This window comes from Plasmodium malariae (genome assembly GCF_900090045.1).
Source record: "Plasmodium malariae genome assembly, contig: PmUG01_00_3, whole genome shotgun sequence".
NCBI lineage: Eukaryota > Apicomplexa > Aconoidasida > Haemosporida > Plasmodiidae > Plasmodium > Plasmodium malariae.
The window spans coordinates 76,690-99,089 of record NW_021638313.1 but is presented as its reverse complement, the minus strand read 5'-3'; the positions used below and the strand labels follow the sequence as shown (position 1 = coordinate 99,089).

The 22,400-nt window shown below is 18.7% G+C and overlaps 3 protein-coding genes across 3 annotated transcripts; all 3 read right to left on the bottom strand.

Moving 5' to 3' along the window:
* Positions 1–360: 360 nt before the first annotated feature.
* On the bottom strand, positions 361–1,397 carry PmUG01_00014900 (fam-l protein; the record flags this gene model as incomplete). Its single annotated transcript, XM_029005677.1, has 2 exons — positions 361–1,167; positions 1,296–1,397. 2 exons carry the CDS (start codon positions 1,395–1,397, stop codon positions 361–363), a joined length of 909 nt encoding a protein of 302 aa, XP_028859179.1.
* A 6,541-nt stretch (positions 1,398–7,938) lies between these two features.
* On the bottom strand, positions 7,939–8,807 carry PmUG01_00014800 (fam-m protein; the record flags this gene model as incomplete). The annotated part of the gene is made up of 2 exons (XM_029005666.1): positions 7,939–8,592; positions 8,721–8,807. The coding sequence occupies 2 exons, from the start codon at positions 8,805–8,807 to the stop codon at positions 7,939–7,941; spliced, it is 741 nt and encodes a 246-aa protein (XP_028859178.1).
* Positions 8,808–19,229: 10,422 nt separating this feature from the next.
* PmUG01_00014700 (fam-l protein) lies at positions 19,230–20,240 on the bottom strand (the record flags this gene model as incomplete). Its single annotated transcript, XM_029005655.1, has 2 exons — positions 19,230–20,027; positions 20,154–20,240. 2 exons carry the CDS (start codon positions 20,238–20,240, stop codon positions 19,230–19,232), a joined length of 885 nt encoding a protein of 294 aa, XP_028859177.1.
* Between the last annotated feature and the right edge of the window lie 2,160 nt (positions 20,241–22,400).

Here is a 22,400-nt window from a genome sequence, read left to right as displayed (position 1 = left end):
ATACTTTAGTAAAATTATGTAAATTGTGCTATTTTACATTCACTTTAACGCACATATATGTGTATACTTATTTTTAAAGGCAACCTATTTAAATATATAAAAATAAACACTAAACCATAAAAATTATTCAATCTCAAACAACATTTTATAATGCAAATTCAAAAATATTAGAAATTCAAGTTTAAAAAAAGTGAGATTATATGCTGTACAGTTGTTTACGAAAAAACGACTTATCTGTATGTATATTTATAAAATATAAGCAATTATGAGGAAGTCTAATAGATATGTAACTAAATATATTATAATTATAACTTCATATTAAATACTTTATAAAATAAAAAATATTTCTTATTATTAGTTTTATCTTTTCCTGAATTTAATTTTTTCATATTTTTTAACTTTTTTATGGTAATAGATAATTCCTGATATAACTGTGATAGCTAATAAAATGAAAGGTATAACATATATTATAATACCAAATAACTGTCCTAATATGCAACCTGTACTAACATCTGTTGCAGTACAACCTGTATGCGTAACTTCACCAAAAATTGAATTATGCTTCCAAAACCATGATGAATTATTTTTTAACCATTCTAACATTGTCTTCAACCAACAACCCTCACTACATTCTGCCCAACCTTTTAGAATTTCCGATAATCCTAATACATCCCACAGCCCTGTTGTTTTAGTTATTAATCCCCATGTAAAATCTGTTATGAGCACAGTTAATAACAACAAGAACAATAATAAAGGTAAAGCAATTCGCAATGCTAGCTTTTTGTACATTATTTTTTTGTAAATCTTATTACTAATCATTTTGTTTCTTTTAAGAAAATCTTCAAAATCAAGTTCTTTAAATATTCTTTTTTCAATACAGGAATATTTTTTTGTTTCAAATATATTAGCTTCTTTTTTCATAGCATTCCTATGATCTTTTATACTCTTTGATGAACTTTTATATAAATGCTTCTTTTTTTCTGGGGTTTCACCTTCATTATTAGATAAATATTTTTTTTCTTTCACTCTATTATTTGACATGTCTTGTTTTAACCCTAGTATATTTGAATCACTTTCTTCTTTATGTATTACTAATAATCGATAATGTTTTCCATCTAATTTACTATCATTATTAGAGTTATCTTTTAAAAATTTGTTAAGCGTGCTCTGAAAAAGAAAAAATCAAATATTAACTATTTAAAAAATAAATAGTTTCATGTTAAAAAACTGAATATATAAAAATATAACAACAAAAATATAAATTGTACATATATGAGTAAATGGCATTATCATACATTATCAATGCTAAAATGGAATAACCATGTTAAAAATATAAACGCTGAAATATTAAAAAATAATAATTTAATATTTTTTTCCATGATATAGATTTTCAGCATTTCAATGTATTAAGTAATAAAAATAATAACAAAAACATAAAATTCTTCTAATGATAAAAAATTATATACAATATATTTGATTATTTTTTCTATATTTACTACCTTTCGGTAAAAAATATATTGTATATAATTATAATATTTTTTACAGCGAAGTAAAATAACATTAAAAATATATATTATAAAATGTTTTCTTAATATTATTAAGTAAAATGTTATATTCATTAAAATGATTTTATTATAATTCATTATTATATACAAAAAATATTTTTTTTTATATATTCGTGTAATTAAATTATTTTTTTATTAAACTTTTTCAATGTAAAGTAAAAAAATACATTTTTTTATCATATAAGGAAATATTTAGTTAATATAGAATGTATTTTCTATATTCTATATAATATAGAGAATATAGAGAATAGATTGTTCCATATATAATGAGAATATTAACGATTTGATGAGTGACTATTAAAAAAATTTAATTCCATAAACATTTCTTTTCAGAAAAACTTGTAGACAACAATGTATTAATTGTTATGATGATATAATAATAGTAATAATAACTAAAGAAAAAAATATTATGTATAACCTTCCCTTTTTATATTATTAAAAGCCTTTGCGTTAACTACATTTTAAACATATTCATTATAATATAACATTATATATCTTAGAAACTAAACATAAAAATGAATAACTAATCTATGAATAAAAATATATATATAAGTAAGTGAACACTAATTTTTTTTTTTTTAATATAATTTCATAGAGAAACACTTTTTATTATATATAAATGATACTATTACTGCTAAATAAAAATTTTGTAATTTCATCAATACAACATTTTTTTTATTTTTAATTATGTATATATATATATAAGAAATATAATAAAAAGTAATGAAAAAAAAAAAAAAAATATATAGATTAATTATTATTTAAAATTTATTAAAATCAGAATAACCTTAGATCAAAAATGTATTTCTTTAGTACATTCAAGAATGGAAATATATATATCCTTTTTGGGTATCTATATTTTTTTTCAAAAATATTGAAGTTCCATAATATAACGTTAAAACAATATCTACGTTATTGTATATATAATATAATGAAAGAATATATAATTAGAATTAATGTAACTACATACTAATATGCAACATTAATTATTCTTTATATAAAATTTTAACTAAAAACAACATTACGCTAATAAATGATTACTATTTTTTATCTGTAAACTGAGAACTGAATATCCATTTATGAATTATCTGCAAAATATAATTAATTCTTTTTTCTTTTTGCTTATATTTTATTTAAGATTTACGCGTTACAAATATAAATAAATTAGTAGTAATCAACATATACTACATGTTTATTTAAAACTCAACAAATTTATGGACAACCAAAAAAAAAAAAAAAAAATAATAATAAATATATAAATAAATACTTACTAAGGAATAAAATTTTGTATAAAATACATAATTATTTTAATAACTTCCAATGTTAATTTAGATTTATACTTATATATAACACACTTTTAGAAATTAACAATTATGAAGTTAAGAAATATCTTTTTACTTACTAACTCTTAATATATATTTAAATTTAATTCTACAATGACGTAAAAAATAAAAACAAAATATAATAAATTTATTTATTATCAAAATAATATATATTCAAATAGCTCGATCAAAATGTAAATAGAACTATAATTAGGAACTATAATAAAATAATAAATGATTTTAACTATTTTTTTAATAGAAATATGTTAGAATCTTCAATTTAATGAATTATAAAAAGTAGTCGATATTTAATAAGTATATTTCTTCAATATACATTTATTATTTCAAATTTATAAGATGTAAAAATTAACTAAAATGTTAACTTCGCTATGTAATATAATGGGTAAAATTAGTGGATTATTCTATAAGTATACGATATAATCTCTCTTTTTAAAAATACATTTATTATTAAAGGCGTTTTTTCTGATGAATCATATATTTAAATTACAAAGTTCCCTTATTTTCTATATATTTTATTAAAATTTTAGTTAAATTATATTTTCATATACTTAAATTTCTATTACAGCTATAATCAAGAAGTTTTTCTTAACAAACATATAAATCAATATAATAGTATAATAAAAACTGAAATAATTTGACATGTTTTATTTATCCTTAGTAACGAATAAAAGTTAATAAAAGAGAATATTCTATACCTTCCAAAGAGATTAAATTTATGTACATATGATATTTTAAGTGATATAAGTATATTAATAAGTAGATATTTCAATATGATATTCTTTTTATGTGAATATGTACTAATAATATTTTATTTTATTGTATAATATTTCAATAAAATTATATAATACACTTTTTTACAAAAATAATTGTAAAGTGTATGGTACTCTGGAATATGTTTTAATAAATGTAAAGTAATCCCTTTTTTGAAATTATCATATTTACAATTAAAATATTATTCTTTTATACTATTCACACAATACTGACTTATTTCAATTTTAACTAAAAACTAAAGAGTATTTTTAGTTAAGTAATTATTTTTAAAATTCAGTGTATCAAAAAAATAAATTTATAAAAAATCAACATATAATATATCATTTTTTTACATATACAAATAATTTGATATGGATTGAATTTTTGCTACCCAATTAACGTTTATTTAATACAATGACATCCTACAATGTTTAGAACTCATATTTTATTTTTCCCTTATATTCAAATGAGTATCATGTTTTTACAAAAATTTGGTGTTCTTTAAATGAAATAAATATTTTTTTTCAAAAAATATTATTTTTTCCATTTATATATTATAATTTTTTGTTTTATTTTTAGGACGATACAGTGAAAACGTTTCTTAAATATAAAGAAAAATTTAATTCATTCGCCTCCCAAAATTGAGAAATTAATAATACCCTTTGTAGTACTATTTATTCAATAGATTCAGATAATTCTATTTATTCAGATTTTGTCTCTTAATGTCCAACGTTCAGTGAGTACTTAAATAGTATATATTCGAAGAAGGACGAACCTGCTGCTCATGATAGATGTAAATAATTGAATTATCTACTAAATACTGGTAATTTTCATGATAAATATAATTTGTTTAATAAAATTAAAGTTGATATAACAGGATTTATTAATGATACATGTAAGCAAGAAATAAAAATAATTAATTCTCGTATTCTAAAAAATCTTAAAAATCTATACAGTTATGAGGATTTGAATAGCTTTAATGGTAAATACGATAAACCTAATGATAATGGAAGCGATAATTGGAAATCACTATAATTTTGATACTAAACATTATAAATGATGCTCCGGATATAAAAATAACGAATTTCTTGAAGAGTTAAACAGATTTAAAAAAGCACATAATAAAAAAATATCCGCTGTAACTTCTCGCTCTAATATACCACAGATTTTACCACCTACAAAAGTAAATTACTTATTTGTTTCCACCTTAATAACAGCTGTAGTATTATAACATCTTTCACTTTATTCATTTTATATAAGGTTAATATAAATTGTACATAATTGTGCGAATATTATACCACAATTTGTAAATTACATTTTTACGAAAAAAATAAAAAATAATTTATTATTTTTGAGTATATATATACACATTTATTTTCTTCTATATAGTTTAATCCAGTCAAATGTTGTCTGCGTAAATGTTTACAATGAAAGAAAATAAATGAAATTAAGGAACCTTAAGCAAATAGATAATCCTTACAAAACATATAAAAAGTAATAAACAGATATAATAGAAGATTTCACCATGTAAACTGTCATTCTCAATGAGATTTTTATACAAAAATTACAGTTAATATTACATACATTAAAAAGTAGTATATTTAGTAATATAAAGGTTACATATAAGGGAAGATATATTAATAAATTCGATAAACGAAACTTAAAAGAAAGTATTTAAAATTTATAAGAGTTGCAAAAATATTTATATAAAAATTGTTCAAAGAAAAGGTTACCATAAATAGAACATGATTCAAGAAACAATTGCATAAAAATATTTTTGTATATCATATTTTCATTATCGTACAAAAAAAAAATTTTTAAACGTAAATATATAAGACAACACTATGACGTAAATGTAGATTTTTTACCCAGTAATATGAATTAACATTTGTTACATACTTATTAAAAGAGGAATAAAAAACATTTAAAAAAATAAAGAAACAAGAAATAGAAGAATTAATAACTACGATAAGATTACTGTATAAATAGAAAAATAAATATCCGTAAATAAATATATTATTCAAAAAATATAAAGAATATATACGTTTTAATTAAGACTATATTTTAAACGTATATTTTAATTTGTTCCCTTTAAAATGAAGAGAATTAAAATTTTGTCCAATTATGCGAAATTTTAAATATTATTGATATTATCTGGAAGATATTTTATATAAAATGTTAGTAAGGAGTTTTCTACAAGAATAAAGCGACAAAAATCATGCTCTTGTTAGGATTCAAATAGATATACTCATGTCCAATTTTTAATAATTCATAAATGTATTTTATTGGACAATTATTCGTAATTTTTTTTTTGTTATCCTAATAACCTTGTATAAATATAATATCCAAGGTCAGAAAACAAGTAGATATATGATAAATAAAATATATATATAAAATTATTATATAATTATAAATATTTCATTAAAATAATATTAGTAACAAATAGTGATTATATTCCTATATTTTATTTTTTATTTACTTTATACAAAAGGAAGAATACGGCAAATATTCCCATAAATATAATAGCAACATGATAATATGTAAAGGTTAAAAAATATTAAAATTAATTATTCTTTCTTTTAGTTTTCAAAGAGAATTACTCTTTTATAGGATCCATGAAACTCACTATATACACGTTGTTATACATATGATATTTTAGTAAGTGGGACTTACTTCTTTCATCATGTAAAAATTTTAGCTGTTGTTCTAATTTTCTAATTAGAAATTTTCAGATATTCACACTTATATATTAATAAAAATAACTATATAGTATTGTAATTTACTATATATCATTATTTTTGTTATTAATTTAAACATAACATTTTCAGGATTATACTTAATATCATATTCAAAATAATAAAACAACAAATATGTAATACTAACATTATAACACATTATTAAAAGATTAACTTATTCAAATAAAAAAGACAAATAAAAATTTTTGTATGATGAAAAAATCCTCAATATTATTTTTTATGACCTTTTCTTTATAGTTACCATAAATTTGGTAAAGATAGAAAAGCTTAGCATATAGTTCATATTATTAATAAGTATTAAAAACTTATGTAGTCTTTCATATTTTTTTTAATAATTGTTTTTAATTTTACTTTATTATATATATGTTGACAACAACATAATAATGTAAATAACAACAAATATTATAAAAATAATAATAAAACATTTCTTTATTAATTTGTTTATGCAATACCATGTTGAAATATTTTTAACCTAATTAATTCATAAAAATTGTATTCTTCGTTCGCTTACGAATTCTTAATATTATTAATAATTTATTTTTAATTTAAAATATATTTCAGTAATAAAAAAATTGTTTTAGTTAATATATTAAAAGTATAAGCTATAAATTAAAAGTTCTTTTATAGATTAAAAAAATATACTTAAAATTCATGTTATTTTTCTTTAAAATTTTTTTTTTTTTTTTAAGTACATAAATATAAAGGTATATCATTTTCTTAAATGTGTAAGATTTATATTTTTCATTTACTAAAAAAATTAATTGTATATTTAAAAATGGGCATAATATTAATAAATAAAATAAAATATTAACAATAATAAAATAAAAATATTAACCATTCTACCCAAACTCAGAAACATGTTTTAAATGGATATTATTTTATTATATACATAATTCCCGAGATATACCATAAGAAAAAAAAAAAAACTAACATCTCTTAAGAAGTCAAAAAGAATATATATATTTAATAAAATAAATATTTTGCTTTTTATATTGAGTAAAAAATATATATATATATCATTGTAACAGTATATATTTACATAGTTTCATCAATTACAAAAGAAAACATAATATTTTTTAATATAAAGCTAGTCATATATTTTTCTTATTAGAACTACAATAATCATATTAAGCTTGAAGATGATAAAAAATATGGCACAATTATTTTTCATTCTAAATATAAATTGTAAAGCGACATCAATAAATTTATATTAATTTTACCTCATGTACATAAATTTTTATAAAAATATATTTTAAACAAATATAAATATTAAGCAATAATATTTAATTTTTCTGTAATAATAATTTATTATACAAAATGAAAAACATTAAAACATTGAAATTAGCAAAAGAACGAATATATTTTATTACCACTCCATATAAAAATGAAAAGCTATACGCACCTGCATCTATAAAACTGTAAAAATCATAGTTGTGAATATAAAAATTATAGCACTAAAAGTATCACAGTTATGACATCATATTGATTGAATTCTTACAGAAAAAGAAATACTTATTATACTATTCACTCAGTCATATACTTAATTTTTTTATATTTTTCATTATTTTTTAAGATTTTGGGAATTGATCCTATAATTAAAACAGATAATATAATGATAACTATGCCAAATAGTATTAGAAAAGAGAACTTTTTTGCTTCATCTGAAGCTAAACTTGTTAGCACACTCTCCAAAGGTGATAACACTTCATTCAAATAATCTAATCCTTTTAATATGGGTAATCCTATTCCAAACAAGAAAAAAAGAATAAATATAGCAACTCCAAATCCGTAGCTTCTAAATTTTATTTTTTTTAATTTTATGTCTCTAATTCTCCTGTTTTTTTCGAGAAAATTATCATAATCTTTTTTCTTGATCCATTTTTTTTCAAAATGAAAATATTTTCCATCAAAAATTCCATTGTTATAATTCATAACTTCTGTGTAGTACTGCGCCTTATTTAATGGATATATATTAGATTGTTTCTTTAGTTTTGTGAACACATTTTCATTATTATATGTTGTTTTCTTCTCGCACTCTACGTTATCTGCTATATCTTCATTTAACGATACAATATTTAAATCCTTTTTCTTCTTACATTTTGCTAGTAATCTGTAATTTCCTATATCTAATTTTCTATTAACTTTTAAGTTATCATACAAAGATTTATTTATGGACCTCTAAAATAAAAAAATGTTATTATTATATTTTTAACTGAATTAAAGATATAAATGTAAAAAAAAATATATTATTATTAAAATTATAATAATATGAATAAAACAAATATACTCCAATAATTTTATAATACCGCATCATTCCATAAATCACATATCCATGTTAAAAGCATAAACAGAAAATATTTAATTAATAAAAGTAACATAATTCTCTGATCCATGAGCTAAAGTTTTTAATAATCCGATATATTCTCTAAGGAAAAAATTAATAATAATAAAATATACTTCTAATAATAAAAAACGATATATGTATTTCAAAAGTTATTTTTGAGACTTTTTATTCTTTCATAAGAATATTATGTATTATATCTTATTCTAATTTATTAAACGATATTTTCAAGGAAAAATGAAATTAAAAATACATCACATAATTTTTATCTTAAAGTTCTTTTAAGAAAAAAGCTAATTATTATTAAAATGAAATAAAATGATTTCATTCCTATATATTATATATATACATTTTAATATATTACACTAAGTATATTACATATTTTTTTAATATTTTTAAAAATAAAAAAAAAATATATAATTTTTTAATATTGAATTTATTTATCTAGAAAGTGGAATTCATCGTATAGATCGTATAAAATATATATATTATATTGTTCTATATATAAAGGTAATAATAATTATCAACGAAGTTTTCCTATTATGAATTATGATTTTTAAACGCTTTCTTTTTTTTTTAAACTATTTATTATTGTTAAATGATGTTAATTATATAAAACTATAATAAAAGTTATAATAAATAAAGAAAACATTATTTTTTTTAATATGTTTTTTTATGTGTTTGTACTATGTTCAATCTTCCACGGAATACTGTACATATGAAAAAAAATATTTATAAAATATTACGTAATCTATGAATAAATATTTATTTTATAAATAAATTAGAACAATACATCATTTTTGTAATATATATGTTTAAGGTTGTAATATCTAATTAAGTATAATATATATGAATATTTCTAAATAAATAATTTTTAAATGTATCGATTTCAATTTATTCTTTATTTTTTAAATAAATATATATTTTTAAAAAGAATTTGATAAAAAATAAAAATAAATAATATATAGAGTAGATATTGATTAAAGGTTTTAAAATACAAATAATCTAGATTGTATAATGTATTTATATAATTTTATAAAGAATAAAAATTCTAATTTCTTTTTATAAATTTACTTTTTTACATATATTTAAGTAATTATTAAAAAATGCAATTAAATTAATAATTATGTAAATGTTATTATAAAAATATTAATGCCGATATCCACACCTCTTTTGGAGAAGTTTTGTGATACACAGTATTAATAAGATACAACTTCTACTAAAACTAAAATTATACTAATAAATAATTACTATTCTAAAGTAATAAATTGAATCCTAACTCTAAATCCTAAAACTAAATTTATGAATTATATATTGAAAAAAAAATTTTCTTATTTCCTTTTTTTTAAAAAATGAGCATATAAAAGAATTAGTAATGTCTATATAAAATATATGTATTGTTGTATCCTAAATATAATATTAAAATTATACTTAATATATATATATCAAAGAATAACAAATAGTAAGCAAAATTAAATAAATACATAATTCCTAAAAATTGCAAAAAAAATTTATTTATATTTATTAACCCTAAAGTTTATTTAGCCTTTTGCCGATATATAAAATAATTTTAGATGATCACTATCATGATAAAACCCAAATAGCAATTTTGTATATTATTCATTAATATATCATTAACGTTAATTTAATATTTTATTGACATTTATATATAAAACATATTCATCTATAAATTTTTAACTTAATATACATTTAACTATCTACAGAAATATTGAATTACCACTATAGTTATAAACAATAATATAATGATGAATAATTTATTCTTGTTATTTTATTGTTATATTTTAAAATTCTGAAGTTATTAAACTGTTGTAACTCTCATTTTATAAACATAATATTTTATTATTTATCTATACTTTCTCTTTTGTACACTAGAAAAAAAAGCTAAAATGAATTTTATAGTACATCTATGTTCTATAACCCATTACTAATAAAACCTATTTTGTATAATAAATAATAAGAGTATTTTGGAGTAAAAAATTGAACTATATAAATATTTATATATATAACAATGAAACATAATACTCTAAAGTAGTTACATCAAAACACAAAAAAAGACACACATGTTATTAATTTAAAACTAATAATGACTTGTTTTTAATTATCTAAACAAATAATCATTTAGACCAGAATATTATACAAAATTGAATATAAAAACCATAATTTAAAACATAAGTTATGGGAATTCCATAAAATTATATGAATTTTTCTATCATTTATTTATTTTATATCCTCAATATATATTGTTCATAGAAAAATACTTATGTATACAAATATATATATAATACTAATATTTTTTAATTAATATTAAATAGTACGCTAAAATACCAAGTAGAAATTATTAAAATTTACAAATCCATAAAAAATACAACACATATTTTTATTTGTTGCTTATCAAAATAACCGGATGTACACATGTGCATTTACAATATTTAGAGATTATATGTATTCTATGTATAACACTAAAAATATTACAGATATTACTTTATATTAAATACTTCATTACATAAAAACATGTATTCCAAATTGTTCCTTTTTCTCAAGCATTAACATAAGATTTGTATATTTTTCATTATTTCTTATGATCTTATAAATATCCAATATATTTATATCAGATAAAATAAAGATTAGTTACATAATATTATATGAAAATAGCGTATAACTGTTTCGTCATTCTTTTCTATAGAATTGTGAAAAAGTAGTTCTATGCCATATTCTGTAGACAATATATTATCCAAATACTTTAATCCTCATAATAAGGCTATTTATTTTCTCAACAACAACAGCAACAAAAAAAAAATATAGGAACTAGAAATCCATAATTTCAAAATTTTATTGTTTTCAAAAATTAAAAATTCTTTATGAATACACATATATATTGACTAATTAAAAGAAAGTACACAAAAAATCATAAAATATTAAATTTATATATTATGAAGTTATTTATAAATTAATTTTAAATGTAAATGATATTCCAATGAAATTTTTTAATATACGTCTTCACATTTTATCCTCAGTTTTTTTATACAAACAAAGTACATTACAATATGTATGAATTTATTATATATGTATAATAATATAGTATAAGAAAAATATTTTAAATGTACCAATATAAATAATATTATACATAACGAATCATCTAAATATACAAAAAAAAAAATTTTTACCAACCTGTACATCAACATTTATATATATATAAACAAGATATATAAACATAGTAATGTATGATAATTATAAACCTAATATATATAGAAGATGATAATATGAATTATTTGATATTTAATCTTTATAAGGCAGATGTATTTCATAAATCGCAAATATATTTATACTATATCAAGTTATAAAGGTGAATTATAGAATATTAATTATCGTAGAAAAAAATTCATTAACTTTTAAATTAATATTATAATAACCATGTAAATAATGTTAACTAATAATTTCTATATTAATCATAAGGCTAATTTATATTTTTTAATTCATAATCTTTTTATTATTGTTCTAAAATACATTTTCTGAACTTTTTTACTGTATTATTATAATTTTATTCTTACTACACAATATAAAATATAATATAATTCCAATTTAGTGTATCATAAAAATGTTAGTTAAGTATGTATATATTATTCTTTATAACATTCTTATATAAATTTGTTACTTTTTATTAATTTTTTTTTTTTTTTTTAATTGTATTTTCTTACTTAATCGTAAGAATTTAAAATAAACTTTATACTTCAAATTTTTATTTTTAATATTATATCATATCTTTAATATACCTCTATATTCAATAATATAAAAGGCTATAAATATCACAAGATTTTAACAAAATTTTGTTTCATATTGTTTAAAAAAATAAAACTTTATTTTAAGTTTTATCAATATATAATTAAATTAACTCACTGAGATATCATATATTTTATCCTTAAGATTCTATTAAGCATTTTTAGTTGAAATATATAAGTTGTTAATATTTTATAATGCTAAACGCAAATTAAATTTTATTAAAACATTTTTATTTTAACACATTTTGTTGTTCTAATTGTTATGCTTATTTCAAATTATTTTAAAATATTTGTCATATGTAATGCTTTAAGAGACTGCAAAATTTTATTTACTATTTTAATCAACATATCCTTTAAAAGTTCTATATTTTTAAAGTATAACTTGTATACTTCATGCCTTATAAAGTTATATCTTCCTATTGAGTTTCATAGATAAATTAAGAAAGCAGATTTATATTTAATGCAAAAAATATACAAGTATATACAAAATATTTGAAATAAATTTTTTACATTATTCCTAGTTGCAATTATTATGTAATAATTGGTTATACGCTTTTTAATGTTTTTTCTTAAACCTTTTTTATCTATATTACTTTAATTAAAAATATTATTATATAGAAAAATTAGTATAATATTTTTGTTTAATGCATCATTTCTCAATTTTATGTTGAATATATTTTATAGTTAATACTAATTTAAGAAAGATATAAATTTAAAAATTTTTTTAAATAAAAAAAAATTATATCAAATATTATATTGAATATTTTCAAAAAAAAATATATTCCTTAAAATTTTATCATCACATAAGTTTTAGTATTTTAAATACATTCATCACAATAGAACAAAAAAATAACATTTTCCTCTTTACTTTTTTAATGTGGATATTCCAATATTCCTATAAAGTTAATTATTATATTCAATAATTTGTATACATTTTTTGTAATCTTACATTTTTATATTAAAATGAATAATATATTAATATAAAAATACAGATATTATTATAAATATTATATATTTATTTTAATTTACAGTGAACTAATTCTGACAAAATATGGAATAAAAAATCAACATAAATAATACATCAAATATAGGTTACACAGATTATTATATACGGAAACAAATATAGATTCTCAGAAGACAGTATTTAATTTAAAAAATTATTTTTAAGATAATTTTCAAAACTCAAGTAGTTCATTAATATTTAAAGATAATTCCGAAAATGCTCATTATTCGTTATCATCTATTAATTACTTTGATGATGTTCTTGAAGAAATAAAAGAATCAATTCGAGTAAAAAAATATAAGTAAGCAGAATATAGTATATAACCATTAACATGTCCAAATTTAGAAATACTAGATTTTCATGATAAAAGCGAACTACCAAAACAATTGCAAACTGTATATAAAAGGCCAAATATACTTATTGGTAATTCTAAAGAAATTATTACTAAAAAAATGATTAAGGAGTTTAACTTATATATTTTTTCTTTATAACATTGCACTATAATCATTTGCATTAGGTATGTGTATTGGTTTTCTCAATGCTTACAAATATTGTGCTAATTAAAACTCTGAATAGGAATATTCGATAAATTTAATAAAAAGTACGTTTGTAATTTGAATGTAATATAATACATATTCTGTTGGACAATTTTACTGTGCATCTGATTAATATAAATTAAACCCTGTTTAGTTGCCGTATATATTTCCGTATAATGTTTTTCTTTATTATCATCCTTATGGGAAATATCTTTTTCAATGAACATTATGCATTGGTGATATTTTTTCTTGTCATATACTGGTATTCTATAGTTTGACTCTTTCTATCCTATTTGCATATACTTTTATATAGATATATCTAAAATGTGAGCAAATAATATGGTAATGTGTTAAAAAACAAGAAAAGAAAAATATCAACATGCAAAAGTTTGCTTATATATACATGCACATTCACATGTATATATGACTTGACAACATAAATATTCTAACACGTACAAGGAAAGATAGTTCATTAAAAAAAAGAAATATATATATATGCAAGTGTGTTTTATATGCTTACATAAATATTCACACACGATTAATGCTATCTAATGAACATACATGGACATCCACGTAATTGTATCCTCAAACTATTTCATTTATTTATCTACATGAAATTACATCCATACCATAGATGTATTAGTCGATTTATTTTGTTTTAAACGATCTATGTACACATTATCACCTTTATAAAAGTATTCTTTTGATGGGGACTATAACATAAAAAAAAATTTACACATATATTTATTAAACTCAGTTACAATAATAATATAATGAGACCATATCGTAAGTGAGAAAAGATAAATCATTCCATATAAAATACATTTTATTTCATTTGTTTGTTTTAATTTGATTATGTGTCCTTTATTCAGGAGTAAAATCTTCCTTTATCACCTTTAAAATATGATCAAATAATATAATGTATTTTATACGTATAAAAATAAATATGCATAATATGAAATTTAGGAATGTGCATATGTGGAAACAAATGAATGGACACATAATCCTATCTATTTCATGCATATATATACATAAATGCATTCTCAGTTACATGTACATGAGGTAGAAACATATATGATACATAAAATTTTTTCGAATAAAATAGATTTTATTTTTTATAATCATATATTCGAATAACGTACATAATTATAAATTTGTTTTCGCAGTTTTTAGTCCTCGTACACGGACAAAGACAAGAAAAAATGCAGTAAAAGAGAGCTGTAAACATTTACTTTTACTAATTTTATTATTCATATATGCTTTCCATTAAACATTTATATTTATATTCATCTTCTTTTTATAGAAGAATTTCTTTTTAATTGTCCCTTCACACAGGGAAATAATATAAGAAACATTTTTTAAATGTATATTACTCTTATATATTTGTTTTCATACTTAATTGTACTTTATTTTATTTTTTTTTTTTTATATTTCCTGTTTTCATTTGTTCCACTTTACTTTTGCGTGGTCTCTTAGCTATCGTATTTCTTTTTCTTCATTGCCATTTTTTTTAGAATAACATTCTTTTACTAATATTACGTCCCCCCAATAGATAAAAATGTAACTTAAATAAATTAAAGTGTAATGTTGATTATTTGCTTATTTCTATTTTTACATTTTACATATTGCTATGATCTCTATTCTCTATTTTCTTTTTTACTAAAATTGTTTGTTCACTATCTTTTATCTTTTAGATAAAAAATAATACTATAAAAATAACAGAAAGCAAATTAAAATTTATAATTATAATTACATAAAATACAAGAATTCTTATAACTGTTCATTGTTCGATACATTCATCACTAACTTCGTGACAATAGCAAAAAACTAATTCTAGTTTTTCCCTTTTTTTTTAAATTACTGTACATGGTGATTTACTTAAAATATAAAAATTTTATGTTTTATAATTATAATTTTTCGAATATTAAATGCAAGGGTAAAAGAAAATATATACAGAAAAAAAGGAAGGTAACACATAGAAGTGTAAAAGATAAATAAAAAGGGGAAATACAAAATTGAACAACGTTTTAAATATATATTTACACAATTAATATATCTTCATTTCTCATATATTCATGTATATATTTGTAAAAAATTCATAAAAATTCAAAACAAAGGAGAATATATAAATTTGTATATGGAGGAGAGGTGTACAAACACTAAAATGTAGGTTTAGGTCGCATGAATAAAATGTTAAAATAAATGCAATTATTATATAAAACGTTAGATGAAATAATGAATAAACAAAAATAAATACGATATTAATGATAAATTCTTATTTTATAACTGATAAAAGTAATAATGTTAAATAATTTTATTTTTGTAGTTATAACAAATATCTACACTAAAACATAATGTTCTATAAAAGAAAAGCATTTAATAATGATAAAAGAATAAAAATGTTTTTTACTATTTCCTTATTTTATTGTACTGCATAATAGTTAATTGTTTTACTAAGTGAAATAATTAGGTTATTTTAATTTATTATAAATTTGTTTTCGAGATCATATTACAGTATTCCATATGAATATCAGCAATATATATCATTCAAAACAAAATAATATATTAATATTAAATGATATATCAGAGAATATTTAACTAACCATACAGGAATTTATTAACTATAAATATGATATTTGTTTATTTATATTTTTTTCTTCTGCATATTATATTTTTTTACTAATTCTAAAATAACTAGTTTTAATTAACATATATATTTTTTTTTTTTATAATATTTTTTAAATATAAAATAAATATTACATATATTCAGAAACAGTTCAAGTGAATATAAAACAATTAACAAGTAGATTAATATATTATATCTAACAAAAGTAAATGTACTTAATATATTAACTATCTTATTTCATTATTCATATAATGTAAACATGTATTTTTTTTAAAGATTCATATCACATGAAAACAACACATGCACTGTAATCATAGTCAAAAAAAATATTACATTACTTAATAAATAATTAGACTCACAATAATATTCTAACTATTATATTTAAAATATTATGTATTCACTAACATCCAAGGAATCTATAAAAGGAATAGAACAATAATGACATGGTACATATTATGTAGAACATATATATTCCTCCATACATTTAACAATAATTTTTAATTAATAATAATAAAGGATAATTTAATTGTTTTTCCCTACTTAGCTTAAAAATTTATATTAACATCTATTTAATAAATAACATTATTAAATTACTAGTGTATAATTTCATTTCTAGTATTGACTTTTTAAAATATATAAGTATCGAGTGAAATTGTGTTAACATTTTATAAGAATAGATATTTAAAGTGAAAAATGAAATAAATAAATTTTTTGAAGTATACATTTTAAAATACTCATGAATATATGAAAATTTATATAACAAGTATTATAATATTACATATAGAAATAAAAAAATTTAATATCTTTTATGATATTAAAATATTTTACCAATTTCGAATGCAAAAGTATATACATATCTAATGTTTAAAAGTTTTTACATTGAAGAATTAGCATATGATAGATTAGTTCTCTTAGAATATTTTACTTTTATACATCATATATTAAAAAAAAAAAAAAAAAAAAAATATCTATTTCCAACCTAATTTAATAAACACTTTTTATGAGTTGCTATGTATAGTAACTAAAATATATATTACTATCACAATAATAATTTCGTATCTATTTATAGAAAATCAAATATAATAAATGAAATTTTTAGATTAAAATTACTTTCCAAAAAAAAATTAATGGAAAACTGAACATATTACACTAATTTAATTAAACATTCTAACAGCAAATGGATCACTTTATAAGATAAAACTTATTAATACCTATTTAATAAATTTAAATATTATTAATTATATATTAATAATATATAACAAAATTTTTTTGTATTATTACCTTATTTTAAATTTAAAAAATGAGCTTTATATATGTTAAAGAATTACTATTTTTTTGTATAATCTATATATTTTTTATATGTTCTTAAAATAAACTTGGCTAATAATATATTTGAGAACATAAAAAATAGCAAAAATACATACGCATATACCTGCATATTGATATAAGATTATAAAACCTAACTATTTATTTTTACAACTTCTAATAATAATTTATCTTTTAACAAATATATAAAGTATTATTAGAAATATACTACTACAGATATACAAAAAGAAGGATTTATACATCTTATCTATAAATGTATAATTATTTTTAATTCATTAGAATAATTTTTTAATAATGTATAAAATAAAAATATATATATATATATATATATATATATATATAGATTTATTTATAAAATTTAGATACAATATCTACTTAATTTATTTCCACAAAAATAAACTAATACCACAATTAAGCACAATAATAAAATAATAAATTAATTTTATTTTTAATTTAATTGCAAGGTTATAATATCCATAAATTAGAAAATCACTATAAATAATCGATATTTAATAAGAATATATATACATATATTTTCAAATTTAGTTCATACAAAAAAAAAGTTCATAGAAAATTATTTACAGTAATTATATTATATGTCATTATTAAAATACATTTTATGGAATAATAATATGTTTCTTATCAATGAAAGAAAAAAATATATGCAAATAATTGCAACAAATAATATTCAGAAATTTCCATCAAAACAAAATAGGACATTTATCATTAATAAGAAATTGATAATATACTTTCTTAATAACCGCAAAAATAATCATCTTAGCACATAAAACTATAAAAAAAAATCATGACATTATAATTCATGTATAAATTATCAAACATCAGTAATTTTCATGAATTATTCCGTTATATATTAATATAACATATATAAATATACTTTTCTTAAAATTCTATTTAAATACAATAATGTACATATGAAAAAACATTATACAGTTAAACACAAAAGATAATTTATAATTCAAATTAAAAAACATTGAAAATTCAAGTATACAAAAATAGAAGATCCTGTTTTTTTTGTTGTTGTATATCACACAGATTACATCTATGAATTCATATTTACAATGAATAATTATAGATATGTTTAAGAAGTATTGAATGATGATTTTACAGCTATTATTTCATGTTAAAAAAATTTTTATAAAATGAAACATATTTCTTATTGTTCGTTTTACTGTTTCTTGAACTTAATTTTTTCGTATTTTTTAACTTTTTTATGGTAAAAAAAAATCGCTGATATAACTGTGACACCTAAAATAAAGAAAGGTATGACATATATTAAAAGTCCAAATAACTGTCCTAATATGCATGTTTTACTAACTAATTCGGGAGATGTAACACTAGCGCACAAACTACAACTAGCAGTTGCTCCCCCAAGTGTATTGTGCTTAAAAAATTCTAACTTTGACAAAGGTTCTAAAATGAACGATAATGGGCCTTCCAATACTTCTAATTGCTCTTTACCTAAACCTATTGCCTTCCATATACTTTCTTTCTTCAACAAGCCCCATGACAAATCGAGTACTAATACTGTTATTAACAACAAAAATAGTATTATAGGTAAAGCAATTCGTAATCCATATTTTTTAAGTGTTATTTTTTTGTAAATTTTACCACTAATTGTTTTGTTGTTTTTGAGAAAATCTATATAATCAAGTTCTTTGAAGATTTTTTTTTCTAAATGGGAATATTTTTTAGTTTCAAATATACAAGATTTATTTTTCATATCTTTTTGATGTCTTCTTTTATTTCCTTGTGAACTCCCATTTAATTGTTCAATTATTCCCAAGGAATATTTTTCATTATTAAACATATCATTTATATTGTTTACTCGATTTGGTATCTCTTTTTTTAAATACACAATACTTGAATCCTTATCTTGCTTATATATTGCCAGTAAACGGTAATTTTTTGCGTATAACCTTCTATGTTGGTTGTAGCATTCAACCAATGATTTACTTTGCCTACTCTGAAAAAATAGAAAAAAATTATTTTTTAATCAAATGAATAAATTCTCAGTAAAACAAAACACTAACAATAATAAAAATAGAAAAAAATAAATAATATATATACACTTAAAAGACATTATTATAACCATATAAATGTAAGAATGACATATCCAAGTTAAAAATATAAATGTAGGAATTTTATTATATATTAAAGACTTAAATTTTTGTTCCATAATATAAGTATTTAATACGCTAATAAACGAAGAAATGATATAATTAACAATAAGATAATTTTAATGATATAGAACCCTATTATTATTTATTTAATTTTTTTTTTTTTTTTTTTGATAAAATTATTAAAAACAATGTATAATTACAATTTGTTTTACAATGAGAAAGGGAAATATAACTTCAAAAATATAATCTAAAATTGTTATGTTAATATTATTTATAAAAATGTAACATTATAAAATATACTATAAATATAATTCATCAATAAATATTCAGTGTATATAAGTTATTTATTAAATACAGTAAATTAATTAAATAATAATTTTTTTAATTTACAAAATAAAATAAAAAATTATATATATGTTTTCATAATATGACCAAGTATGGAATATATAGAAAATATAGAATGTAGAGAGCATACATAATACGTTATTCTGTATATTAAGTATAACTCATTTAATTGATGTATCCTTATTAATTTGTATATCTTTTTATTTTATATATCAAGGAAAAACTGGTTATTCCCATAATATTATTAATAAATTTAATAATACAATAATAAATGAAGAAAACAACATTTATTACAACTTTTCTTTTTATTCTCTTCGTCGTATATTTGTTAATTCTTTTATAATAATACACTTTATATTATGATTTATAATGTATTTATAACATCAAATTTATAGTATATGAACTACTAGAAAAGTATATATTTGGAAGATATATAAGAACTGATCATTTACTTCCTTAATATAAATATTGAAGGTTATAGTATTTAATTAAATATTATTTATACTATTATGTCTATAAGAAATGTTTATAAATTCATCGACCTTTTTTATATTACCTTTTTCTTTTTTAATGTTATATACATATTTATAAGAAATATAATAAAAAATTATTAAATATTTATAGAGAAATTTTGTACAAGGTATATTACATAAAAACATTATAGTTAATATAATTTAGTTATTTAATTAATTCGATAGCAAAGTCAATATAATTTTTTTTTATCAATATATGTTTCACATATAATTAATTTTTTAAAAATGTTCTTAGCACAAAAAATTACATAACATAAAAAGTAATCGTATAAATTTTTAAAACTCTAAATAAAAATAATCTTTCAAGAATTCTTAAATCGATAATCTTCTATTAATAATTTAAACTTTAAAAAAGAATTATATACTAATGTATTCATAATTTCATACTCGCACAAAAAAAAAATATCTACTGAAAATATCTTTATATCAAATAAGTTATAAAACATATATTTCACATAATAGTTTTTTTATAAATATGACTTGCTATATTTACTTTTACATAAAAAATACATATAAACACGAGAACAGATATGTTTTTGATTTTAATATACGAAGAACAACGTAATATAATGAAAATTAAACTAATGTATTAAATATGTTTTTAAATGTTCATTCAAGTGATCACATAGAACAATAAAAAAAAAAAAATTATATAATTTTTAAAAATATTAATTAATTCACTAGGATAGAGAAGTTATATTAAGTCTAATTTTATAAATTAATTTAAACGATCACATACATATCACAATGTAAATACACATGATACATATTGTACGTATCATTTTTTTTTATAAAGCAAATATGTATATTATGAATATTGAGAAATACCAATTTTACTTTTATATGCTTAGAAAAATATATATTTATATACAATTCATTAGAGTATTAAATTACCTCAGAAAATGATTCATTATTATAATAGAACTAATGTATAAACATGCAAAATGTTAAAACTATTTAATATATTTTTTTCTACTTTTATGTATCCATATATATTTATATAATATTCAGTGCTCATAAGAAAAAATTTATAATTATGAAACGATTTCTGTTGCTAAGAATATAATTCCATTAAGTATAAAGAAAAACTTCATTAGATGTATGAAGAATATTATTTATAAAAACAATATTTGAAATGTAAATAGGATATAACTAATTTTCTCAAACACCAACTATGTATTTTATAAAATTTACAAGTACATAAATGGTCATTAAACTACAAAATAAAGTAACTAAGTTCATTGTAGTTGTACCTCTATCGTTAGAGTAAAATATTGTTCTTCGTAATTTATTCCTTAACAAACAATAAATTTACTAAAGGATTAAGAAATAAAAAAT